General features: G+C 41.2%; 1 protein-coding gene across 3 annotated transcripts in view; it reads left to right on the plus strand.

The window, feature by feature from the left end:
- The window catches only part of YTHDC2 (YTH N6-methyladenosine RNA binding protein C2), a 55783-nt gene extending 28204 nt beyond the window's left edge, over positions 1-27579 (plus strand). The window contains exons 23-31 of one of the 3 annotated variants that reach the window (XM_084833879.1): positions 926-1121; positions 4809-4918; positions 9558-9850; positions 11093-11155; positions 11890-12067; positions 13001-13204; positions 14727-14951; positions 15260-15382; positions 15997-27579. In XM_084833879.1, coding sequence (XP_084690005.1) covers positions 926-1121; positions 4809-4918; positions 9558-9850; positions 11093-11155; positions 11890-12067; positions 13001-13204; positions 14727-14951; positions 15260-15340 — 1350 coding nt within the window. In that variant the 3' untranslated portion in view covers positions 15341-15382; positions 15997-27579. Of the gene's footprint in view, positions 1-925; positions 1122-4808; positions 4919-8512; positions 8736-9557; positions 9851-11092; positions 11156-11889; positions 12068-13000; positions 13205-14726; positions 14952-15259; positions 15383-15996 lie in introns of those variants that run through there. The other 2 variants (XM_084833880.1, XM_084833881.1) reach the window with 2 other exon arrangements.
- Positions 27580-27809: the final 230 nt, after the last annotated feature.

Consider the following 27809-nt stretch of genomic DNA (forward strand, 5'->3'; position numbering starts at 1 on the left):
TCTGTCCCTCCCCCCCAGGAATCCTTGTCGGCCCTGGACTCGCCACGGAGCTGCTGGCCGGCTCCGGCAGGGGGAGGACTTCCGGCCGCTGGGACGCCCTGTTCTTTGTAGTAATAGGCTATTACTGCAAAGAACAGGCTCCGGCCAGGGGCGGACTTCCGGCCGCTGGGACGTAAATCGCTTCCGCGTAGCGGATGGCATTTCATTCCTGTTCTTTGCAGTAATAGGCTATTACTGCAAAGAACAGGGCTGGAGCTGGCCGGCAGCTCTGAGGACTTGCTGTGGAGCGGAACCGGCCAGGGCCAATGAGGATTCTGGGGCGGGGGGAGGGACGGATCACCCCCCCTGTGGACCCAAGGTAAGGGGGGGTTCCCACACCCCACTGCGGCCCGGTCCCTAACAGGCCACGGACCGGTACCGGTCTGCGGCCCGGGGGTTGGGGACCCCTGCTGTAACTTGAGCCCATTATTCCAGGTCCTGCATTCTGGGATGATGGAGAAGAGATCCTGGCTTTCCTGTCTGTGACAACCTTTCAAGTCCTTGAAGAGTGCTATCATATCTCCCCTCAGTCTTCTCTTCTCAATGCTAAACAATCCCAGTTCTTTCAGTCTCTCCTCATAGGGTTTGTTTCCAGTCTCCTGATCATCTTCCTCTGAACCCTCTCCAACTTGTCTTCATCCTTTTTAAAGTATGATGCCCAGAACTGGACACAGTACTCCAGATGAGGCCTAACCAGTGCTGAGTAGAGGGGAACTAGTATTTCCCGGGATTTGGAATCTATGCTTCTATTAATGCAGCCCTGCTAACCCATTGTTTTGCAAATAACTGGGAATATTGACTTGCAAACTGATGTTTTAGATTGCCTCTTGTATTGTACTGAAAGAAGAGAATCTGTTAAACTGTCCTTCCGTTTTACTGCTAACAGATTCCTCCAGCAAATGGTCAAGTGGCAGCTATTCAGGCACTGCCCACAGACTGGCTGATATATGATGAAATGACAAGAGCCCACCGAATAGCCAATATCAGGTGCTGCTCAGTTGTGACTCCAGTCACTGTGGCTCTCTTCTGTGGATCAGCTAGGTTGCCAAGTAATGCTTTACAGGAGCCTTCATCCTTCAGAGGTATGTTCTGATTTTAATATGCGAGTGTGATTTATGTAATAAATCCTTACAGGTAAAAGTGTAAACTATTGTTCCAAAATGGATTGAATAATGTCAGCTGATGTTAAGGTTATTTTTTCATGCATTACTTAGAGTAAATCTAAATGGGATTTTTGCTTAAATGAGATGGGGGAATGAAAAACACATGCTCACTTGCTTTTTCCCTATTAATTATAGTGTCCATAGTTATTTCCTACTGAGGTTCTTGTATTCTATTCTCTCAATATATCTTGAAGTTTGAAAGGTGCTTCATGCACAGTGGCTAAGTTCAGACAACACGACAACCCATACTCAAGGTTGAGTATGCGTTGACCTGTGGTTTGTCGTTGAACCATGGTTTGTTGTGGAGATGTGGGTTTTTGTGTTGTGTGAATCCAGCTGTGCTAACAAACCATGGTTTGTTAACCACAAACAACCCACAAAGAGAACCCATGGTTTGTTGTTGGATTGTGAACTGTGGGTTGTTCATAGTTAACAAACCATAATTGGTTAGCACAGCTGGGTTCACACAATACAACAACCCACAGTTCAACCCATACTCAACCTTGAATATGGGTTGTCATGTTGATAAAGCCAGACATTGTGTTTTTTACCTGGAAAGCACCTCATTGTAGGAAAAAGCAAAAAGAAGTATAAATTGTTTTGTGTATGCACATGTATTCAGCTGATCCACTTGTGCTTGGAAGCGTTGATTGCCTGCACCTTTTCAATGAATGTACTTTAGCCAAATCAGTCACGGGACTAGCTGTAGGTTTAATACTTTTCACATAAGAGAAAATGTGAAGTAGTGTTAAGTCAGCTTTACCAATGAATAGAGTACCCAGAATAAGTATCTATTGATTTCCCTGTTGAATATATTGGATAGTACCTCAGTGTCAAGTCACAGATTGACACTGCTCTGGAGTCCTTGGACGCAATAGGCAATATTGAAATGTCAAAGATGATTTCAGTATTGCAGACTTCTGACATGTCTTCACTCTGTTCCTTTTTTAGATATGTAAGATCCAGCAGGCCAGCAGTGTTGTAAAATAATTGATTTAATTGGAAAAAAGATGAGGAAGAATGAAACCTTTTGGATAGTTTTTTCCAGGTCCCAACAGCTGAATTGAGGATAATTTGTCAGCTAGAAACAGCTTGATGGCACTGCTGGTATGCTGCATCTTGCATCTTAAATGCTTAGAGATGTGGTCCATGGTAGGCTTCCATTAATTGGATCTTACACAAGCTCCAGCCATCTTGAATCATAAAAGTGCTCCCTGCCTTTGGAGGTCAGGCAGGCACCAATGCTGTGTTGGTTTCAGTGCCTCCTGAAGGCGTTATTTCGAGAGGCCTTCCCTGAGTGACCAGCTGCTGTTTATTAAGTTCAGAATCTGTTCTTTTAAAATGTTTTAATTGTTTTAATTATGGGTTGTTTTTTTCTTTTATCTTGTTCACCGCTCTGAAATCTGTGATGTGGAGTGGTATACATATATTGTAAATAAATAAATAAATAAATAAAGATTACTTGGAAAGAATGCAAAATAATTTGGAATAGGTGTCATGCAGCTGTGGTTTTTGAAAGGAAGAAAAGGAATTCAGCGAGTTAGGAATTTCTGTTAGTTATTAAAATGGATGCTTTAATCAAGATATATTGGGTTGGAAGGGAACCGATGAAACTAGCTAAGTATATCTATGAAAAATGCTAGGGGTTCTCAGATGGGTCCTGTTTTCCCTGCTGCTGATGGGCAGGCTGGCCGCAACAATCAGGATCCTCCCTTGCAAGGGAGTGCTTTACTTGTGTAGGTTGGTACATATAAGAACATAAGAGTCTTGCTGGATCAAACCAAAGGCTTATCTAGTCCAGCATCCTGGACTAACCAGGTGCCCATGGGAAACGCACAAGCAGGGCACAAGGGCAACAGACTTCTCCCATTGTTTCCCAGCAACTAGCATTCAGAGGGATGCTGCCTCTGATTCTGGACTAGTAGCCACTGATAACCATATCCTCCATGGATCTGTCTAATTGTCCTTTAAAACTGTCCACATTGGTGGCCAACACCACATCCTTTGCAGCCGAATTTCATAGCTTAACTATGCTTGTGAAGAAGTACTTCCTTTTGTCTGTCTTGAATCTTCCACTATTCGGTTTCGTTGGATGACCTTGGGTTCTAGTATTTCTCTACACCATGGTGGTAGTGCTGATTCACTCACTGGCTGAACTCATGGCCAGAGGGGTGTGTGGCTGCTGGATGCACTGGTAGTGGGTGTGCAGGGTCCACCCTTGCATGGAGGTGATTTACCTGCATTGGCTGGTACATGTGGCCACTGGGCTTGACTTTACTCCCTGTCAAATGCCTGAGTGGTGTTTAGGATTGTACATAAAATGTGTGCTTTTATTAATACCATGATAGGAGGTATGATTAGAATAAGTGTATAATATTACTATAGTAAATAGAATAACTTTATAGGCTTGTTAGGTCATATGTTTATAGAAATCATTTGGATATTGAATTTTTGTTACTTATTGAAACAGTGTATTCTTGTAAGGCTCAAATGTTTGCAGCACTTTCAAAGAGTATGTTTGCTTAATATACATTTTTTACATCTCGGGTGTATTTTGAGAGATATATACAGTATATACCAGTTTCTTACCTGCGAACACAATTAGTGGAGAAAAATCAAATCTAGTGAGAGGTTTAACTTAACTAAGTGCGTTTCTTGAAATATTCAAAGCATTACATCTTTTATCTTTACAAAACTTCCTTTAATACAATGTTCTTAGTGTAAACTCCACAGCGGCCACTGTAACTTCCTTGTTCTGGTCCATCGACAACTTGAATCTTGAGGTTTGCCAGTGAGTCCACACGACTTGTTTATAGGCCGTATGTTACTGGAATATCACTGTACTTTGGCCTGCACCACTTTTAAATGCTATTTTGTTAAATTTAACAGCTACAGACTTCCTTTCTTGGCAATAACTAAACTCTGACTGGGTTACTTTTAACTGTAGGTGTCTTTTAATCCCTTCATGATTTGTTTACAGGCCATATGTTACTGGCACATCATTGTGCTTTGGTCTGCACCTGTGTTTATAAAAGTGTACAGAGACTTTTTTTGTGTTCATATTTTATTTGCTCCAATTGGCGATGAATTATGTTTGTTTAATTACATTTGACTTTTTAATATTAAAAATAAAACTTTATAGTACATTTTTATAGAATACAGCCTAATTCTTAAAAAAAAAGAGCTTTATGGACATAAATAAATTCCCAACTTTGAATTATAATGAAAACTGTTGTTATTTGGGAAATCTGCATGTCAAGAGCTTTCCAATGAAGTGTGTTTCATGTCAACAGGAAGGCAGTCAAAAAAGGATGACCAACTAACGCCCAACTTTGATATACGTATATCTTGTAAATACAATAATTCAAAGTGGTTACTGTCATATAAGCTAACTTGTTAAATAAATAACATGGATCTACAAGGTTTCTATGAATCCAGAAGAACACATTTTAGAAGAACAAAGCAGTGTGTTTCTGGCTTGGAGGCAGGAATTACTTATATAATCGTTTTAATATGGATTAAAAATGCAAATCTGAAATTGTTGAAGTGCTCTAATAGAGTGCAGTGCTTATAAAATGTTAATAGGATTTATATTTTCTAATACAGTGGATGGTATTCCTAATGACAGCAGTGATAGTGAGATGGAAGATAGAACAACTGCTAACTTGGCTGCACTGAAACTGGATGAATGGCTTAATTTCAAACTAGATCCAGAGGTGGGTGATTCATTATTAAAAACATTTTAGCACAAGAAAAACTATGGTCTCGAGGATAGCTTTAATATTTTGACCTTGAAACAGTTTTAAAAATTAAGATTCCAAACTTGAGATCTGACTGCTGAGTGGAATAGGTAATTCTTTGCTCCTGTACTCTCTCAGTATTACTGACAGAACCAAGATTGGTAATGGCTTTGTATAAATATATGGTGTGGCTACTCGTGGAATACTTTGTACAGTTCTAGTTGGCACATGTCAAAAGAGGAAAAAAACCTCTTGTAATATTGGAAATGGTGGAGAAAATGGTAGCCAAAACAATTAACCAAGGGATTGGAGCAAATTCCATATGAGAGATTGGATCCAGATTTATACTGGATCAACTGCACTGGGGATGTGGATTTCCCCTCCCCCTCCTTCCCATGGCAGTCCCTCCAGTCCCCTGAAAATGCTACACAGCCAGGAGTCCCTTCTGAATAGAGTTAGCTGTGGTGTGGTGGGGAGGGGGTGTTATGAGCCTGGGGGGGAGGGGCAGCTGGTTTTACAAGGGTCCCCAGGAAAAAGTATTCTGGATTGGCTGCCACCAGTCATGATAAACCTCCAGATATACCCTCGTCCAGGGGTCCTTAACCATTTTGGACCTATGGCCACATTTGCAAAGGTGAGAAACTGCTGTGGGTACCAACACAAAATGGCTCCCATGGAGGATATGGCTAGTCAAAAGTCAGCTAAAGTGTGTGGGGAGAGAAATAATGAAGCTAGAGGCTGGGAGGGAGAGGGAAATAGCAAAGTAGAAAGGAAAGAAAGAGCAAGGCTAGTGGCTAGAAAGGGAGAGAAAGAAGAAGGCTAGGGATGGGGAAGGTAGAGAAATAGCTAGGGAGTGGGATGGGGGTACAGAGTGGGGAGAGAGAGAGAGCGAAGGGGAAAGGTCTGTGTGGGCAGAAGATTGGGCAGGGTCAGAAAGTAACTCTTTCCTTCTCTGCCTGCCTGCCTGCCAACAGCTGATCTATAGCAGGTGCAGGAAGGAGAACCTGGAGCCCTAATATATTTCAAGGTTTTTATTAAAAAAAATAAATTTTTGGATGGCACAGGGAGTGGAGAGATGTGTACCATTGGAGGTCCCTGCAAGTGCTGTGGTGCCCATGGTTGCCACATTGGGCACCTCTGCTAGTCTGTCCAGCTGCTTGGGGAGTTTTTGAGCCCTATTGCAAAGAACCCCTCCCTTCAGCACAGCCCTAGAAAAAATCACAAGAAAAAATCACAAGAAAGGTGCTTTGGGTTTTCTTTCCCAAAGCACAGAAACACAAAATTTAACAAAAGCCTTTAAAAAAACCTTAAACACAAGCAGTAGCTGTGTAAACATGTGGTCTTTTGTGTGGGGTAGAGTTTAGTGAGAATTCCCTTTTAAAACAACACAGCCGAATTTCCACATAAAAAGAAGTAGTTTATTTGGGAAAAGTGGGGAAATAAGGGAAACCAACAATCTCTCCCTCTTTCTTTCTCCCTCTCTCTCTCCCCCTCCCCCCCTCCACACACACTTCCAATAAAATAAATAAAAGGCACAATCCTATGCATGTTTAGGCAAAAAAAGAATGCTGGGAGTTGTAGGAATTTTTTCTGTCTAAACATGCACAGGATCACACCCAAAGTCAGTCTAGCTAATCTAGTTACACATCACCTGCTTGAGTAGAGTCTTGAGTTCCAGAGCATATGCAGATGCAGGAGGGAGTACGTTGGCTTCCAGTTAGATGGTATATGGAAAGCTCCAGAAGGAATGAGTAAACTCTTACTTTTATTGGGATCTGAGCATAGTAAAAGCCAGCCTCTTAGCAGAGACTGGTGGTTGTTTTGTCCAATAATCCTCCATTTCTGATGTCAGTGATGCCAACAAATCAGAGAATTACCCAGTGGCTGGACTCAGGTTCTTAATCACTGTAAACTTACATGATTTTCAACCAGTCAGCCTATTCTAAAAAAGAACTTAAGGTTTTGGTTACATTTTTGAGGACAAAAAATGTGAGATAAGCCTATTCCGATTGCCCAGCAGAATGCCAACTGGTTAGCTGCCTAGGGGACACTTCTGAGCTATATCAGAAATAGGGGCTTGTCATAGGGGGATCTGAAAACCTGGCAGAGGGACCTTACTCGAGCAGAGCCCTTCCTCTTGCAGAAGGCTCCTTTCTCTTGTGGAAGGCAGATTCTGGATGTAACCAAAAAGAAGGCTACAACATTGAGGGTTTAGGACACAATGCTATGCGTGGTAAGACAGAAACCCTAGCCAGCATGGCTAGCTGGGGAAGACTGAGAGCTATAGGACTCTTTTCTGTTTAAACATGCATAGGATTGCTCCCAGAGAGCAGTATCCAGTGGGGTGTTTATGCAAGCTCTGTTAACCTGCCTGCCTCCTTCCCAAAACAAGCATTTCTGGTCATTTCAAGTTGCCCTCGGAAACACTAAATCTCCCTTGTATAAGCGGTGGTCACTGCTTGTAGAAAGGAATCTGCAGGGTGCAGGAGAATTGTCAGGAAAATTAGCGCCCCATTGGATAAAGTTTATTTTTTAAAAGACTGGTATGGGGACATCAGACGTTTACAAAATGAAGCATGAAATTAGATAGAGGTTTCTCTCCCTTGCTTTCAGCATGAACTTGAGGTCACCCAATGAAACTGATTGGAGGTAGGTTTATAATCCAGGGATTTCTGAATGATGCAGATTATCTAGACCAATTTCAATCTGGCTTCAGGCCTAGTTATGGGACAGAGACTGCTTTGGTTGCATCAGTGTACAATCTATATTGGGAACTGGACAGGGGGAGTGTACCATTGTTGGTTTTGCTGGACCTCTCAGTGGCTTTCAATACCATCAGCCATGGTATCCTTCCAAGGCATCTGTCTGAGATGGGACTGGGTGGCACTGTTATACAGTGGCTCTGGTCCTTTTTGGAGGGGTGATCTGAGAAGGTAGTGCTGGGAGATACCTGTTTGACACCATGGCCATTGGCCTGTGGTGTCCCTCATGGCTCCATGTATCCCCCATGCTATTTCCTGTATATATTAAACTGCTGGGAGAGATTGTCCAGAGTTTGGGGGTTTGGTGCCAGCAATATGATGACACCCAGCTCTATCTCTCCTTCTCATCCAAATCCAAGGAAGCTGTTCTACTTCTAAATTGGTGTTTGAAGCTTAATCCAGACAAGACAGAGGTGCTTCTGGTTAGTCAAAAAGCAGATTAGGGAATAATGATTCAACCTGTGTTTGATGGGGTTGCACTCCCCCTGAAGACTCAGGCTCACAGTCTGGGTGTACTGTTTGGACTCTCCCCTGAAGCTGGATGCCAGGCTTCAGCAGTGGCCAGAAGTGCATTTGCATAGCTGAGGCTAGTCCACCAACTGTGCCCATTCCTAGAGACTTCTGATCTGGCCATGGTCTCACATCCCTTAGTTAAATCCTGTTTGAGCTACTGTAGTACACTCTATGGCTGCCTTCGAAAACTTCAGCTGGACCAGAATGGAGTGGCCAGACAGTTGACTGGGGTGGTTACAGGTAGCACACAACTCCCTTATTATAAGAGCTTCACTGGCTACCGGTCTGTTTCCAGACAGAATTCATAGTGCTGGTTATGACCTATAAAACCCTGTACGCCTTGGGACCAGGCTACCTGAAAGGCCACCTCCTCCCATATGAGCCTGCCTCGTTCTTAAGATCTTTGGGGAACCACCTTCTGAGACCATCACCTCCAGAGACATATTTGGTGGCAATACGAAAGAGGGCCTTCTCGGTGGCTGTTCCTGGCTGTGGAACTCCCTGCCGAGGGAGGCTAGGTTTGCTCTCTTTCTGTTGTCGTCCTGCCTTATTCAAGCGGGCCTTTGGTATGTAAGCGGGTCTGTTGAGCTGGATGCTGTTTTTACTCTGATATTGTTGTTGTGTTTTTAATTGTGTTTTAATTGCTTATTGTTTTATCTGTGATTGTAAGCCATCTTGAGTGCCATTTTTCGTAGAAAGGTGAGGTACAAATCAAATCAATAATAAATAAGTAACATGGAATTTGCTGCCAGATGATGTGACAGTAGGTAGGGCCAGCAAGCATAATCTGAGCAAGCATTGGTTATGTGGAAAGGGCTAATGATTCAGACTACCTCTAGATTTTCATGTACTTTCAGCCATATGCATGATACTTTGAGAAGGCCATGCAAGTGCAGTTTGCTTCAAGCTCCTTCACGATTCTTCTCTACTCCTGTGGGAATATGTGCTTCAAGCTGGGGATACTTGAAGTACCTTGCAGATGTTCATGTTCACATGTATATAAGAGGAATGATTAATTTAAATGCAGAAAATATATTAGAGGAAAAACATTAGAGGATAAAATGGAGAGGAGGAGGATTATGTATACTGCCTTGGGTTCCTTGCAAGAGGAAAAAAAGGCAGGATATAAATGCAATAAATAAATAAAAACATGATAATGTAAAAAGATAGTGTTTTCAAGACTCAGGTCACTGATCTTGTAATTCCTTATGCAGATTGGTTATCAAAGTGCTGGAGCTATAGAAACCCTTATTTATACAATGATTTGTATCTTTCCTTTCAGCCCTCAAAAGGGCCTCCACAGCGAATGTGTGTTAGAATAAAAACTGCATTTATTACAGGCTGCTAGCCTCCTCCTCCAACTGAGACAGAAATGGCACAGTTTATTTTTACGGCGCATGAGAGCTCCTTCGAAGCCCTGGTCTCAAGTTGATGAGGCAACCATACGAGCAATCATTGCAGTGTTGAGCACTGAAGAACAATCTGCAGGTCTCCAGCAGCCCTCAGGAATTGGACAGAGACCAAGACCCATGTCATCTGAAGAACTTCCTTTGGCATCTTCATGGAGAACAAACACTAGTCGAAAAAGCTCAGCTGAAGCAGAATTTGTGGATGATGCCTTTAATGCTGAAAGGTCAGTATCTTGAACTGTAGTGACCAAACACATGCCATTATTCTGTCCTCTGTGCTCAGAACCTCTATGCAGTGGAAGCATGTTGTCTGTTTTCATCTTAACCCAGTGATGCCTTACAGTAGCAAAGAGGGATGCAGCTCACTATGGCTGTATTTTCACAAGTGACAGGACTATTGAAGCAGCAGGGGTAGCCTCAGCTGTCCTTAGTACCCCTTCCCCCTTTTTACTTGCTGCTCAGTGAGTTGAGTCATTTCTGACTAAGGCCTTATGGTTCTTACATGAAGAGTTTACTCCTGTTTCTGAGTGGTGTGTAGCCTGTACACTGGAGGAAGAATAAAGGGCCTCACCTTGCCATGCAATGGCCTGATACATTGCTATGCTTCTGGCATGGCCATAGCATGCCAACACGTGCATGTGGAGTGTTGGATTATGTTCACAACATCTTTCCAACAGAAAGGAGATGCAAGGTTCTACTGCTACCTAACTCAACAGTATCTTTCCTACCTAGGCTAGAAAAGCAATTCTCCCTTCTTCCCTCTCCCTCTCCCCCTGCCCCCAGACACACACACTCACACACCCATGCACACATACATACATACATACATACACAAGAAGTTTTTACTTTTTCACAATGTACTTGCCCTTAGTCCTGCTAACAGCCAAATAAAAATGGTCATAATATGTAATGTACAAATGTTTTACTGTTAAAGGTTACATAATCTCAGCAAAATTCAAAAGGTAGCTTGATATCACTGGAACATATTCAAGCTAAACATTTGAAATCATTTTGAAAATAGTTTCCATGTAACAGTAATTGGGTTGTATCCAACCGTGTCATTCCACCAGTGCAAATTATGTTGTGCTAGTGGAAATCAAGTTCCCAACTATGCTGAAGGGGAGAATCCAACTCAGATTCCACTTGTGCAACCAGTTTACAAAGTCGTCTGCTTGCGCCTGCACAATAGGAAAAGGCAGCGGAGCTCCCCTAGTGCAGCAATTTGTTCCTTTAACAGTACATTGGATTTAGGCCATTGCTAGCAGAATAATTTACATGAACCGCAAACAATATAAACAGCATTAACAAAAAGGGGCTTTAGCATTCACATCTCTTATCGGTTTTCCTGCAGAATTTTTAAAGAAATGGCAACTCATGACCTGAGTATAAGATGACCTTACTCTTAACATGCTTGTAAAACATCTTTCCAAACAACTTGAAATTATTTAGCCGTTTTTCTCTTTCAGAAATCCCCCCAAATCAACTTTAAGCTATGATATAAATAAAGAACAGAACAATACAATATTAAGGTAATGTTACAATTTTAAAGCTTTTTAAAAGCACAGTTTTCAAAGAATGCAAGACAATTTGACAAAGGAAAAATAAATAGAATAGTTTATTTTTATGTTTCCAAAATAAGCAAAATGAATTGCATTACCAGTGATCGATCACAACTTCTCCAGAAAGTTAGAATTGCTTTGTCATAGAAACTACAGGAGAGGAAAATTGCAAGGCTGTTTCAGAACAACAGGCTTTGGGGCTGTTGCATGATAGCAACCTAATGGGCTGGGCAACTTGTGGCTATCCATATGTTTTGTCCTACAACTCCCATCAGCCCTAGCCAGCACAGCCAATAGGGAAAGATGACGAGAGTGGTAGGCCAAAACATCTGGAAGGCCACAAGTTGCCCACCCCTGCATTATACCAATCCCCCTTTGCATACCTTGTTTCATGATAAATCCCAGCACTGACTTAAAAACCCCTGCTGTGCACTCCTTGCTTCTGAATAACTTACCTAGCAATCAGCTAGCCTTGCTTACGTGGCTCATTTTGTTCCTAGGCTACATTTCAATGCACGTTGGCTTGCTGTTTAAATAGAATGTGCTTCAGCCTGTGGACCTGAAAAAGCAGATTTTTAACCCAATCATTACCAGCACCTGACATCTCCAGGAATCTTCTTCAAATATTGAAACTTTCTGCTATAATGATTTTTTGACTTTTGAACCTGACTTTCGTTAAACAGTATTTTGTTTTCAACTTACAGAGTCCTAATGAAGTCTGCATCCCCAGCATTTTACCAACCACTGAAATACAAAGAGAGAAGTGTTCTGCATTCCAAACGAAGCACAGATGACAGATCAGACCAGTCGTCTGTTAAATCTACAGACAGTAGCAGTTATCCCAGCCCCTGTGCCAGCCCTTCTCCTCCATCATCTGGGAAGGTATGGTACTTGTTGCTCATTCTATTATAAATAATTGAAAACTGATAAATGCTTGCTGAAATAATAACCTTTATTAAAAACACACAATATTTTCATTGTGTCAGGACACAGTCCTGCACAGAACTCAAAACTTGAACTGACAACATTTTGTAATGATGTGTTTGGTCTAACTTTTTCTTCTGGAGTACATATTTAAGGTCTTTCTAAATATGTGTAGCCTTGTTCTCTTGCTCGTGTAGAACAGAAATGCCAAGACCTAGAGAATTATTGAAAAAAATAATCGGATTAGATCTTAGGCTAAAGCAAGATCTGTGGAAATGTTTATCTAAGAAGAGGTCATGGCTGACTACTAACCTTTGTATAATCTTATGGTCACCCCATTCCAGTTTTGTCTGGCTACAGTGACTTCTGCATTTTTCCAAGAGCCCAAAGACTTAAGTCTGCTTAAGTATATAGGTGGTCTCTCCATCGTATTTAGCTGAGTAGAGCTCTCCATGTGTTCTAAAGAATGCAGAAAGAGGGCTTAGGATTGGTAAAAATGTGACCTGTGCTTACAACCAATAAGAATTTTTCTAGTTCAGTAAAATCTCCTGTTCTGAAATCTCCATGCTACTTTTAGAGACGTATTAACAGTTGATGGCAGAGGGGGCAGGGTTACTCGGTTGGCCCTATGCTGCAGTTGTCCTGGAGTTCTCAAGCCAGTAGTTAAAATGCATTGTGAATGATTGATTGCAACATCTGGGTCTTTCCCTAATTTGTAACATACACTACCCAAATTTGCATTTGCTTAGTACCTTAGGTACCAGTTATTGAACTGTTTTCTGCAAGAATGGAATGGCCTTGAAGGTTTGAAGGTTTAAAAAAAAAAAAAAAGTGGGTAATCATAGAGTGTTCCATGTGCCCAAACATTATAAAAGGAATCTCTTTTTGCAGGGCTCCAAGTCTCCTTCTCCAAGGCCAAATATGCCAGTTCGGTACTTCATTATGAAAAGCAGCAACCTGAGGAACCTTGAGATTTCACAGCAAAAGGGCATTTGGTCTACAACCCCAAGTAATGAGCGAAAACTAAATCGAGCCTTTTGGGAGAGTAGTGTTGTTTACTTGGTATTTTCTGTTCAGGGATCAGGTCATTTTCAGGTGAGAACACCACAAACTGAAGTTTGTTAGTCTGTTAGCTTTGCAGCAGAAAACCCACCATACCAGTAAATAACATCTGGTAAATCCACAATAGATGCCTTGTTAAATTTGTCTCTACCCCTTTTTCCAATGAGCTCTGACCTTCTTTTGAACGTACCCCATGTAATAAATTCCCTCAAGGACAAAGCTAACATTCAGGAAGAAGTTTTCAGCCTCACCCACATCTCATGCATGGTGACTTTCATGTGGAAGGTCATTCAGGCATATGGTCTCCCCCACCTGCATTCTGAGGTGATACAGTCCTGTTGAAGACTCCCACATGCTTTTTCTGGATCTTTGAATTGGCTATTGGACCACAATATTGAAAAGATTTTTTCCTTATTAATACAGCAAAGAGTAAGTTGCAGTTAAAATGATAGAGGCTTTTAATATGGAAAATAAAGGGACAAGGAGTTGAAGCAGAAGAGAATTAAAGCTAAAACTTATCATAACTTTTTTTTAATTGTCTAGAGATAATCCTTTCTGTAGGCGGGGTTGTACTTCCAAATAAGTAGCACTGTGCCTGCAGGGATGAAAGATGAAATTAGCACAGGATTTGATCAAAACTGGACACAACTGTTTTGACACAAAACAGGATACAAATATCCCTTCAAGTAGCCACTGGACATTTGAAGAGAACCCATTATTATTTATCCTCTGACTGTGGTCCCCACCTGATACCCAAGTGCCAGTTCTGATAGTAAGAGCCTGAGAATGAATTCCTGTGACCAACAGCTATGTACCTGAAGAAGAATAATTTTACTATGAGGAAGGTACTGCCCTTCCTTCCAGTTAGGAAGTCTAGTAAAATTCCTTACTTGCTTCATCAAGTGAACCTGAAACTGACCATCCTGAAATAACATAATTTCTGGATTGGTATGAAGATCAGGCCCCTGTTTATTCACTCAGTCCACCCTGGCTACGATGCCCCCAACCCAGTGAACTTGGTCATAGAGCAGAGTTTCCTTAGCAGATAATATAGCCAGCTTGCAGGCCCCACGCCAAGCAGTTGCAGGCTATTCTGCCCTCGTCTTTTCCCGACGCTGCAACAGAAACAAAGTTATGTCCCTGCCAAAGAGCAGGAAAATGTTTCTGTACAATATCTTGTGCAAATGCATTTGTGGAATTGGGTCAATAATAATAAAGTAAATATATATAATTTTATTATACAAGCATTGAAATATCTTGGAATTGCTCACAAATAACAGCTCAGCAGGACTATGAGGAGAGTAATTGTAATATACTCACTTTAGTTAAAAGGAAATCTTAGTTTTCAAAGACTTAAGCAATGTTTTATCACCAGCACACACACAGCTTCCATTTCCTCCTCTGAAAAACAGAAGTGTTCTGAGGGACCGACATTTGATAAAGCACTAGTACCCACTTGAAACAAGAAACTTAAGAGTGATGGTATGTTTTAATAGAGTAAACATCGATAACTTGGCTTTATTTAGATGTTCAATTTTGTTAACATTTGTTGCAGGGTTTTGCTCGAATGTCTTCAGAGATAGGACGTGAGAAAAGCCAAGACTGGGGTTCTACTGGTTTAGGGGGAGTGTTCAAGGTGGAATGGATCCGGAAAGAAAGTCTTCCCTTTCAGTTTGCTCATCACTTGCTCAACCCTTGGAACGATAACAAGAAAGTACAAATAAGCCGAGATGGCCAGGTATGCTGGTTTTTACAGACTGAATACAAGGATATGATAAAGGTCAGATTTCTTGGTTCCTTTAGTCTTCAGTGTCAAGGATGTCTTGATATAGTCAATTTTAAAACTAATATTGAGCTGTTTTATCCCACTACTGAAAATATTATCAAGAGGGAAGAAGCTTCTTTTTAGAGTGAAGGAGGACATGACTCCTGCTCTGTAATGAAGACAATCCCTACTGAAGCTTGTTGCCTCAACTCTGTTAATGCCATTTTCATATAGTGGTTTGCTTTTTATAATCTGTCCTGTAACTTCAGCAGCTTCTGACTCTCTCTCTCTCTCTCCCCCCCTCACCCCACCCCCCAATATAGGAACTGGAACCTCAAGTTGGTGAACAATTGCTACAGCTGTGGGACCGTATTCCTTTAGGGGAGAGAAACACAGCTGATTGAAAATACAATGGCAGATTTTGAAGCATGTATTCTCTACTGATGGTATGTAAACAAACTTGTTTTAAGATTTCCTTTCCTATTAATCTTTTTTATTCTTCTTCATGCCAGACTTTTGGATGAAGCAATACAATAGTTTGGGAGAAATACCAGTTGCCTTCAAATGGCAATGTAATGTTGGCTGGCTCTATACATGGCGCTAGACTTTAAGGCTAGAGGGAGAAGTAGAACTTCACATACTGCAAGACTGGGCAACCTGTGGCCCTTCAGATGTTTTGGCCTACAACTCCCATGATCCCTAGCCAGCATAGCCAATGGTGAGTAAAAATGGGAGTTGTAGGCCAAAATATATGGAAGGCCCCAAGTTGCCCACCCCTAATATAAAGCATCATGGCAGCTGCTGTGGAGGGAGAATGAGTAGTGGAGGGAGGAACAGAGTCAGCAGTTGAAGCAGGAAGTAGATTTGGAGGTGGTCATCCATCTGTTAGGCCAATGTAGCATTTTCCTGTGCCTCAGTGTGCCCTTCCAGAACAAGCTTAATTTATACAGAAGGCACTTGGGAAATGCTTGAGAAAATTGCATTGTCACTTACCAAAGTAAAGGCAGATCCCCTTGAATGAATAAAGACTATGTTTTAACTCTGTCATTCTCCTCCACAGTTGCAGCTCAAGTGAAATTGATAAATCTGCTAAAATCACCAGTGCATCTACAATAAAGAAATACCATAATGAAACAGGCTGAAGGAATTCAATGGTATTCCTCTAGTACAGACTGATTTGTTGTTGTGTCCTAGTTTGAAGGACACAATGCGGGCTGCTCTCATTTTCACTGTTTTGAATGATTCACTTTGAAGTTTCAAATGTCAGGACAGCAAAGCAGACTGAAACTTCTGGTAAACTTTGAATAGTGGTGTAATTACATTTCACATGTTTTTCAGGAGAGGAAATGGGTCTAGAAACAATGAATTCTGTTCAGACAGTGCTCAAGGGAAAATAAATTCAGGTACAGCTTAGTGAAAAGTCTGTGAACAATATCTGCTACTGAAGTAAACGCTAAGTAGATACGATAGTGAAAAGAGCCTCCTCCCCTCAGATTAAATCTATTTAAAACTGTAACATGATGGATACCATTTGTTAGGAAGCTGGCTTTAGGGTCTTTAAGTTTTGATTATATTCTGTGTTCCAGTATGCACTAACAGAAATGGGCATGGATTTTTAAATTCTCTTCTGGTAGCTGGTGGCCAGGGACAGCCTCTTCAGTGTTGAAGGAAAGGACACTTTAAGGAACCATTTGGCAATGGCCACAGCATAATCTTCTCAAAGCAATCACCAGCAGCTTTTATTCCTCCTTCCCAATATTACCTGTAAAAATTTTCTTGTGTGCCCCTTGATCTTTTTTATTCCCTGCAATTGTTACAACTTGATTTTTCTAAATAGATACCTCCTGCTTTATGCATACATCTGAATTGTAATACTTTATACAACACCAGTGTCTCTGTTATCTGTAGTCTTTAGAGAAGTATGGGTCAAATCAGAAATTCACTAACAGGAAAGGAGAAACGCCACATTGAACTAGAAGGAGACTGGATACTGTGTACCTCATAACATTTGAATATGGTTAGTTTAAGAGGCAACCATTTAACTGTTGGGCAGCCTTTTAAGCTAATAACGTAAAAACAATGCTGGTTCTTTCCCACAAACTAAGTGAAAGTAGAAGTGGGGGGAAAAGTGAAAGCTTTCATTCTCAGTGGAACACTATTAACATATTAATGAAGATTCTGAAATGGAATTTGTTGGTGTTTGGATTTCAATGTTATTTTTGTAAACATTTTTATGTATAGGTTGACTTATTTGTAGTTTCTAACAACATGTAATTGAGTTCCTCTGTACATCCATGTAGCATTCTATTGTTAAATATTAGTAATTGTAATCTAAGTCACTTAAACTGTTTACAGGTTTTCAGTTTGAAATAAGATGTCTTTAGAATAAAGATGTTTTGTTTTAGCTTTGTGGTGTGTGGGAGCAATTTAATTCTACAGCAGAGGATCAGCTGAAATCAAGAGCACTATATTGACCTAGGACTGGATCTTCACCTTTTGATTGTTTAATTGCATTCATTGCCAGTAGTTTATATATAAGAATAATAATTATTCTGTTATAGTTGTTCTGCAGTCATGGACAAACACACTGCAGTGAACTGTGTTGTAGCTTGATGTGGGTAGAAATCAGCAAGAATGCTGTCTGGTATGTTTCCTCTAAATGTCCAAGAACAGGATTCAGGCACAGCCATTCTGGGGTATGAAGGAAAGTAATTGATACCTTGTCTTTTGCTATTGGTTGGTAGTTTCTAAAGCATAAAGTAATAGAACATTGTTTGAAACTGTAATGTCAACAAAATTGGGTGTGTTTTTCCACCCTCAAATAAAGCTACATACACAGGCTTATTTATCCTGTTTAGTGAAGTTCGTATAATTTTTGAAATTGAATAACTTTTCTAGTGGGACATAGTCTGAATAAACATAAATAGGATTGTGCTGCATGTATAGTGAAGTGAGAAGGAAATATCTGATAAAAACATAGAGGATAAAGGCAGAGAGACAGGACTGTAGTGATGTAAGATGTGAACTTAGAATAGGCATTGTGTATCAGTGGGGAGGAAAAGCGTGTAAGATGTACAGGCCCACACACCTACAACCAAGGGAACAGGCTTGGATCAACACAAGAAGAAAACAAATGTTCAGAACTTGGATGAGCATTATACATTTAAATAAAATTTATAAGTTGAAGAGGAAAAGTGGAAGAACCTAGTAACTCCTGGCTGAGATATTGGAAGCAGACCACCTGGCCACACAATTTTTTCACGCCTTGCTTGATAACAACCCAGCACTTTTATTGAGAGCACTTTTTGATATGAGGTTACAATTAATTTCTAATTAATTGGGTCATTACTTCTTTTCACATTAAGGGAAGCAACTTCATTCTCTCAACTTGTCTGTGAATATAACCCTTAGAGCAGGGGTGGGCAAATTGTGCCCCTCCAGATCCTTTCACCTACAACTCCTATCATCCCTCACCATTAACTATGCTGGCTGATGGGAGGTGTAGGCCAAAAATCTGGAGGGCTATGAGTGTTAAACAATTGTAGCTACTGCATTAAGTGGAAAATAGGTCATAGAATAATACTAAGTGGTCCCTTTCTGGACCTGTAACATATTCCTGTACAGTACACAAACATGTTCTGGAGCTATGGTATTAATGCAAAATGAATTCTTAAATACACTGCACTGAAAACAAGACAAAAGCCAGACTTTAGTGGACAAGACACAACCAGTATCTAATAGATTCTGAAATATTTTGGTCATTAAGACTAGAAGTTGCTTACATCTCAGGAGTGCAAATACTCTCTTGGGAAAAGAGGTAATAATATAAGAGAATTCAATAAATGCTGTTCATATTCCTGTTCGAGTATGGGAGTTTGGTGACAGCCATTTAAGTAAGTTACAGCATTGAACTTGAATTTGATATTGTATTGTACAAATACTGTTCTGGGGCTTATGATACCTATGGAGCTCCTAGAACAGGAATGGGCAATTTGTGGCTTTCCAGATGATTTGGCCTACAAAACCCATCATCCTTCACCATTGGCTATGCTGACTAGGGCTGATGGAAGTTGTAGGCCAAAATACCTGAAAGGCCACAAGTTGCCCACCTCTGTCTTAAAATAAGAACAGCCACTCAGAATCATGGGAGTCCTCAAAGAATTATGTTGGATTCCTATCATATGCCACAATGGCTGTCTTTTACCTAAGGAGATAACAAATTACAAAACATCTATGATGCTTCCCTGTACAACCCCAGCTCAGGTGGGTCCTGTTTTTTTAAAAAATGTTATATCTTGATGAATTCCATGTGTCCAAAGTTTCAAAAACTCAATAATACTTTGGAGTTGAAGCCCTTGAGAGTTGAGCCTCAGTCATTCTTGCCTCATGGAGAAGGAAGTGGCTCATTTCATAGTCAGCCACTTAATTTTTATGCTTTTTTGTATACATTACACTCAAAGCAGTTCACAACAATGCATGACAAAAATAATATCAATACATCAATCACTATGCATTGTAGGTCCATATAAAGGACAATGAACAGTTTAATGAACAGTTTAATATGTAGGCCCATATAAAGGACAATGAACAGTTTAATAATGAATTGCTCTCAGCCCTAGGTGGTAAGTAGCCGCCAGCAGAGTTCTCTAGTGGAAGCAGCAGCAGCTTGATTCCTTTTGAAGAGCTGCAGAAAGAGGAGGGCCCAGTTCTCAGTTCTAGGTATTAGGGAGAACTTAGTGAAGCATTCTCAGAACTAGGTTGTAGGTGGCAGCTAGCAGAATGCTCTATGAATCTTGTTCAGGTGACTGGTTGCATTAGTTTCAGAGTGGGTTTTTTTTTGGTTTGTCAGAGAGGAAGATGACTTCTTGGACAAATCCTTCAGGCAGCCTTCTTCCCATGCATGGAACACTTTCAGAAATCAGTTTTTGTTCTTTTTACTCTGAAAATGGAAGTGTCGTACTTAAAAGCAGTTTGCAGGCTGTCCTTTCATGGCCAAACTGCTCATGCAGGAAAACTTTTTAATTCCATCCAGCAAGTCATTCTGGAAGTGCTCCTAGGGTTAATACCAAGTGGCAATTCCTCTTGGAAGTAATTCACCACTTTTCTGTCCCTATTACAAGAGGAAACTTTTTTTTAAAAATTGGAAATTCACATGTGTTCTGTAATGTGGAATACAAATGTCACTTGTTACAGCAAGATTAGACATTCAGGGAAGCCCATTTGTCTTCAAAACAGTATCTGTTAAGTGCATTTCATCTCCACAATTTGCTGCCATTCTTGGAATCCATTTGCTTTTTTGGTGATTCTATAGACACTTTCCTGGCCTTCTCTAATTTTGCATTCAAATGGAGAATTTTTGAAGGGTACTTTAATGTGATAAATTTCTTGAGCAGAAACCATATTTGGGAACATATTTGCTCCAGACCATTGGTCTGATTGAGAGTGAGAGGATGGTACCAGTTTCAGCCATGTATCTTATGATCTAACTAATGCCACCCTTTTTGGTCAGAAAGGGGGTGCAGCCCAAGAAAGTCAGGTTCAACTGCCTGGAATTATAGATGCTATTCCCCAACAGATGCTGCTTGTTCCATCCATGTACCTTACAAAGCAATTATTGGCCCCGAAAAGGGGTTTGGGGGGGTAACACCCCCTAAAAACCCCAGCAGCTGTACATAAGATTGGCAGTTTGGAGATGCTGCAAGTTTTGTAAGATGTCCAGATAGTTAAACCATTTGTACCGCATCACGTATGTTTTTTGACACTCAAAAAAACTCTTGGAATATAAGTTAAGATTTGCAGCTAAGATCTAAACCTCCAGGAGTTTTTTTCACACTGGCAATGTTATGAAAACATTGTACTAAAATGTACTAAAAACAGGCATGAGTCTTCGTTTTACAAAAACAGCACAGTTACGCTCTCGATGTGTTGCAGAAGAATAGCAGTGTTGTGCTAGGTGGTGCTATTGTATAAATTTTAAAAATGGACATAACCTTTTCAAATAGGGATCTCCATGGTTATTTAACATATTCCCATGCACAAGTGATCTTTATATATAACTAGCAAAATGCCCATCCTAAGGGCAAGGTGAGTGTGGAAGGAGGACCAGTATAATGCAAGGACTCCTGGAAAATGTAACATGTTACACCCTTCTGCAGGATCCCTATTACTGAGGTCTGGGCCATCCAATGGCAGAGGTAAGCAGCAGACTGCCCTTTTCTGTACAATGCCTCTAAATGTGGCACTTTCCACCAGTCATTAAGAATCCTGTCCTGTCTGTATAGTCTTGCCTCTCCATGTATGCATGGCCCCAACGTAGATTCTGTTTCTTGGTGCTCTTTATTGATCCTTCTTATTTTAACACATCCTACTCTGCTCTTCAGTGCAGAGGTTTCAGTGCTCAGAGGTTTCTCTGAGTGGTTTACAAGATTTAAATCACAAAGCAAAGATAAAAACTGGATAGTGAAGGAAACCAGCGAGTATGCACAATTAAATGAGACAACAAAACGTAAGTACCAAAATATTGGTCTACCTACATTTCTATACTGTGTAAGCTAATCAGAGCATAATCAAGTTACATCAGAGTACCTGTGGCAAGAACCAAAGTGTCTTGAATTGGGCAAAGATGGACTGCTCAAATTAGGCATGATACCATGTTTCATGGTGATCATAGAATCATAGAATAGTAGGGTTGGAAGTGGCCTATAAGACCATCAAGTCCAACCCCCTACTCAATGCAGGAATTTAAGTCAAAGCATCCCTGACAGATGGCTGTCCAGCTTCATCTTGAATGCCTCCAGTGTGGGAGAGCCCACCACCTCACTAGGTAATTCATTCCATTGTCATACTGCTCTTAACAGTCAGGAAGTTTTTCCTGATGTTCAGCCAGAATCTGGCTTCCTGTAACTTGAACCCATTATTCTGTGTCCTGCACTCTGGGTTGATTGAGAAGAGATCCTGGCCTTCCTCTCTGTGACAACCTTCCAAGTACTTGAAGAGCGGTATCATATCTCCCCTCAGTCTTCTCAAGGCTTAACATGTCCAGTTCTTTCAGTCTCTCCTCATAGGGCTTTGTTTCTAGTCCCCTGATCATCTTCATTTCGTGATCTTGATTGACAGTGGCAAACCCTCAAAATAATGAGCACAGAGTCATGTACATAGGAGCTGCCCAAGGAAAAGGGCAATCTGTGCCAGAGTTTGCCTTAGGAAGGTAAAAATTGGCAAGGAAGGGGCTAATCCCTTTGTGTATCAGGCTGCAGGATGAGATGTGTCTGGAAGGATGGGCCCAAATGGAGGCTGCTATTCCAGGTACTATCTGGAAAGCTAAGGTGTCAGCTTTGGCAGGTTAAGCAAACAGCATACCCTGCAAGGAGCAGAAGTAATATCAAAAAAAGGTGGAAGACCTGGGAAACAAAAGAAGGTTTCACTGGGCATTGAAATGACATCAAACTCCATGCCAGGTGAACCTTTCTACAGAGTTGGGGTCACCACCACTGCAAAGGACCTGCCTCTTGATCATCATCTGCCTTGCTACAGGTAGTGGTGGGGCTCAGAGAAAGGCCTCTGAGGCAGATCTTAATTCATGGGCTGGCTTGTGTGAGAGAAGGCAGTCCTTATGGTACTAGAGTAGAAGTAGGAAATCTGTGGTCTTCCTGATGATGTTGGACTCTAGCTACCATCTGCCCCAGCCCACATGGCCAATCATCAGTGATGAGGGGAGTTTGACGCCAACAACATCTGGAGGGCCACAGGGTCCCCACACTTGTACTATAGTGTGAGAGAACAAGGAGCCTGGCTTTTATATAGGTTGGCAGGGTCTTTCACTGTAAAAAGCACCTTGATTTTCATGATTGCTACTAAGCTGTATGTAAGTGCTGTGGGAGAAGCCAAAGGTTAGAAGAAGCAAGACTGACAGTCAGAACCATATAAAGCTACCTTATACCACTCAACACCATTGCTTCAGCTAGCTAAGTCCATCTCTCCAGGGTTTCAGACTTTCCCTACCCTACCTGGACATGGCAGGGATTGAACCAGGGATATTTGTTTTTATGTTTTAATTGTGATTTTTTAAAAATCTGTATCTAATTATTGTTAGCTGCCTTGAGTGCCATTATTGTGGAAAGGCAGGATATAAATGTAATAAATAAATAAAAACTGAATATAATATGAAATAATAGAACTAACTGATTATAGGAGTGCAAAGAGAAACATCAGTAGCAGTTCACTTTAGAAAGAAAGTGAACACTGCTGTTAAAAGTCACTTCAGTTAACTGCAGAATAGGATGCCTTGGTTCAGTTCTAAATGTTAAGTTTCTCAGATGTTTGAGCAATATAGAATATGGGAACAATATACAGCCTTCTCACTGCAGCTGCATAGAGCAAATAAAGTCTTGCTCGGTGCATCCTTGCATAGCTATTGACATCAGCACTGTCAAAAATCCTTGTTGGGCAGTGGCAGCAATATCTGTGGGTGGACCAAGGTAAATGCTACTTCCTCCATGTGGCTGTATCCAAAGCGCCCTTCACGTAGTAGAGCAACTTACTAATGTCTGGGCCAGCATTTAAACCCTTTAATTAGTGGCACAATTTCAGCACATTGGACAGCTCACCTGTCTCCCTTCCCACCCTTCAGCAGCAAACCACAGTAGCAGCAGCACCAACAACAACGTCTCCCATATGGGCCTGCCCAGTCCTTAAGGTCTTCTGGAGAGGCCCTTCTTTTGAGACTGCTACCATCAAAGTGGCATTTCGTGGTGATGCGAGACAGGGCCTTCCTGGTGGCCACTCCCACGCTGTGGAACTCCCTCCCAAAGGAGGCTAGGTTTGCTCCCTCTCGGCTGTCCTTCCACCAGCAAGCAAAGACCGCTTTATTCAAGAAGGCTTTTGGCTTGTAAGTGGGTCTGTTGGGTTGGATGATTTTTTTGTTCAGTAATTACTATGTTTTTATGGTATTTTAATGTGTTTTATTGCTTTAATCTATTTTAAATGGTTTCTGTGCCATTTTTTGGTAGAAAGGGTGGGTATAAATCAAATAAATAAAAAACACATGTTTTTAAAGATCAAAGTAGACCCCTCCCCTTGTGGGTACATTTCATTAAAGAAATAAAGCAGTGGGAGATCCAGTTACAGACCTTCTGGGTAGTGTGTATTTTGGCCATATGGCCTAATTCTGAGGTAAAACCTGTACCTGGGCTGTACCACTTCAGACTGGGGTGAGGACTCACATGATTGAGTAAATATATCTCTATACAAAAGCAATAATCCCTGCATATAGAAAACTAGACAAGAACCCTTCTCCCTATCATCTAGTTTTCTATGTGGAGGGTTTTTTGTTTTGTATGGAGGAGAGTAACTCATGTGTGTCTCTATCTGCAACCTGAAGTGGCACATCCCAGGCACTGGTTTTACCTTCTCAGTGAAAATTAGGCCAAACAGGAGAGTAGGCTTTAGAATCAAGATCTTTAGTAGGTCCAGTGAATCCCAACCTTGGATTTTATGGAATGAAATAATTATCCATACAGACTTCAGACTTAACAATCAGTAGGTTCTTGGAATCTTATCATCCCACAGGATAAGGTAAGAGTTCAATCCAATCCATGTTTACTCAGAAGTCCCACTGTGTCCAGTGATTCCCACATAAATGTGCATAGGGTTGCAGCCTTAATGTGTAAGGGTCTCAGGAAGTAGTGGGAGAAAGTTGTGAAATCAGCTGTAGCTAAAGCACAGGTGATGACCTAACCATAGAGTTTTGTAGCCAGACTTTGTTTACTTATCTAGCTGGCATGAACATATTTGACAACAAAAACCAGCTAGATGGAACCACTCCACAATACTTTGCTTTACAACAGGGATAACTCATAACAATATTCTGTTGTGGGAAAATCCCTCCTCCCTCAGCTACTGTGAGGACTAGAGCTAAATCAGAAGGAACAGGGAAGCCTCCAGGGGGTGGGAGATGATGCCATTGTCCCAAAAGTAGTGTTTGATCCTGTAAGCCCTGGCTCCAATCTGCCACTGCTCAACCATTTCCCTACATTAACTCTTGGGAGATGAGTTGGATCAGATGGAATTACACAGTGTTTGAATCAAGGCTTTGAAATTGGCATACAAATAGGCATTGCTTTGATGTGCAAGAGGTGAACACACAACAAGCCTGCCTACGGCCATAGCTATGCTTTTAGATCAAGAAAATGTAAACAGAGCACACAATCAAAATGTTGGTTCAGTTATATCCCTACAGTACAACTATTCTCCCCTGCAGCAAGACTAACACTCTGTGCCCACAATATGGGTGGAAAACAATTACTATGCTGCTACCTCAAATACTGCTAAAGTAGATTTTCCTTGTAGTTCTGACATACTGTATGTGGAGGGTGGGGGGAGTATATGTGTATTCATGCACACTTGTTTTTTATTTGGAAAGGCCATTGGTGTTCCATAACTTGTCCAGATAATACTGTTTCTTCTCACACACACACACACACCCCAACAGTATTATCTGCTACTGGTTACCGTGTTTGTGCAGGGGTGTTTTCAAATTTCAATAGTCCTTAAATGGGCAGTATTGTTAGGTACAGAAATGATTGAAGAAGGAGAAGGAGAATCCAATCCAGGTTTGAAGGAGCATTCAAACCTTGGCATGCTTCCGCTTTTCTGTGTGGTTGGGGGCTTAAACCTTACCAGAATAGGTCCTTATCAATAAAGAAACTCTTTGCTGTGCAAATTCTCTTCAATTTACAGTTCAGCTGAGGCAGGAGAGAGTTTGAAAGTCAAAGGCAGCCCCTTGGCTTCACAGTGCCATTTATCTCTGAAAATCAGCAATGTGAAAATTGGCTATTTCAATGGGGCAATCTTCTGTCAATTATTTGGACAAAAAGCTTTTTGTCTGAGCTTGTTGTTGGGAATTCAAAAACAGAAATGGCAGGGGAAGAAGCCAACACTAAAGAGAGAAGCATGCAAATTAGTTTTACTAAATCTAAGGACAAAAATTGCATGTCAATGTTCTGTAGCAATTAAAATATGATCTACTGTTTATGGAAAATATGTTCTAGTTAGAAATGCACGAAGTGTCCACTGATCATAAAGATTAACTGCCTTTGTCAGGTATCTGATCTATTGGAACATGCCTGCTTTTTTAAAAATACATTAGATATTCATTTATACAGTGATCTTAATTTTTCTTCTTTTGAGACATTGGGTGTATATAAAATAGAAATTGTGGCAGCATTTAGTAAGAGACTGACACAAATAAATTGAATCCATTATCCTGTTATTAATTGCATGTAAGTGAACCTTTCTGATTGGCTCTCTGTGATGTCATATTCAGTTCCACCCAGCAACTATGTGGGTGTAGCAGCTTGATGTTATTGAAATACTCCTTTAATTCTTTCTCCTGTCAGCACACATTTTAAAGTGGTGTGTGTGTGTGAAGTTCTTGCCTGCTGCTTTTCAAAGCTCTCTTGCAAGGGTCTATAATCAGAAAAGCATTCTTTGTGGGAAGAAACCATATTAGCGTTGGGTGTTTAGACAAAAAAAGAAAAGAAAAGAAAAAGAGGCATTTCCAGCATTTAATGTTCTTGCTTTACTGCAGATAGAAATAAAGGATTCTGGCAAATAAATAGGGGAAGTGACAACTGAGTCGTTCGTGTGGGGACTCTTAACTTGTCCTGTTCCATTTTATGTAGTGGTCTTGACTTTCTAAATTTTAACTCCTCCTTTTCAGTGCCTTGCTGGAAGGGAACTTGTTGTTGGAGTGGAGCGTTCACGTGCGCGCATGTGTACGGCCTTTAATGAATATTCAGAATGACACCATCTGTCACCCTGTCTTTGTAAAGGATAGAGGCAGTCGACTCTCTTACAACCGTGTTTCTTTAAAAGTGAATAGCGATTGCTATCATCTGGGGAAGAGTCTGGCATGACATCTGCAGAATAATAAAAGCAGTGTCATGAAACCTTCTGGAACTGAAGGGAAAGTCTGAGTGCTACAGGATGAGGGGTTGGAATGGTTATATGTATTTGTGTGGAAATGTAAGCATAGCTTGCTCTGCAGCTGATGAGCTGTTGCCTGTCACTCTGGATACACATTATAGTCCATACTGTGGGGACTGGGCCCAGTTTATAGCTACTGGCTGAGTCATTTCTTCTTGCATGGCTCATACAGCCTGAAGCTAGGCTACAGCTGAAACTGCAGGGCCAAAACACACATGATGGCAGTCACAGCTAAAGTACTTGTCCATATAAGCATTCTCTCCACCACCCACCACTCCATCACATATAAATCCATGTACAATGCAAGGTGGCCCATTCCCATGTCAAGGTAGCATATCTGCCGCCAGGGCTAGCTCCAGGTTTCAGGGGTCCCCCAGCAAAGTGTCCTCCTGTGGCCCCTTGCTGGTGTACCTGACAGCCGTGGTGGGTAACAACAGCTCTTGCACTCCAGTCAGCACTGTGTTGGTGGTGGGAGGTGGCCATTTTAATTCCTCACAATGCCTCTGTAACAAAGTGATCTGTTTGGCTTGGGAGCTGGCTCTGAGGAGCTTCTGTCACGAGGGAGGGCCCTCCTCCATGATGGAATCAGCGGAGGGAGGGAAACACAGCACAGCCTCAATGACATTTGGGACTTAGCAGTTGGGAATAGGCAGTTAGCCTGAGAGAGGCGGGGGTGTGTGGTGGTGATGGCATTGATTGATCTAAGCCTGTCCTTGTCCCACACACATCTAGTGGTACTAACCTTCAAATGGCCCCAGGGTTAAAATGAGTGTAGCTAGGGACTGTAGCAAGTTTATTCCCTTTTCTCTTAAGTACACATTCTGTATGCTGATCCTTGTTTTCCATTTGCAAGCCTTGCCTTATGAATAAATAAGCTCCATTTTTATA

This window comes from Heloderma suspectum, chromosome 2 (genome assembly GCF_057233095.1).
Source record: "Heloderma suspectum isolate Gila_16-S chromosome 2, 16-S_ref, whole genome shotgun sequence".
NCBI lineage: Eukaryota > Metazoa > Chordata > Lepidosauria > Squamata > Helodermatidae > Heloderma > Heloderma suspectum.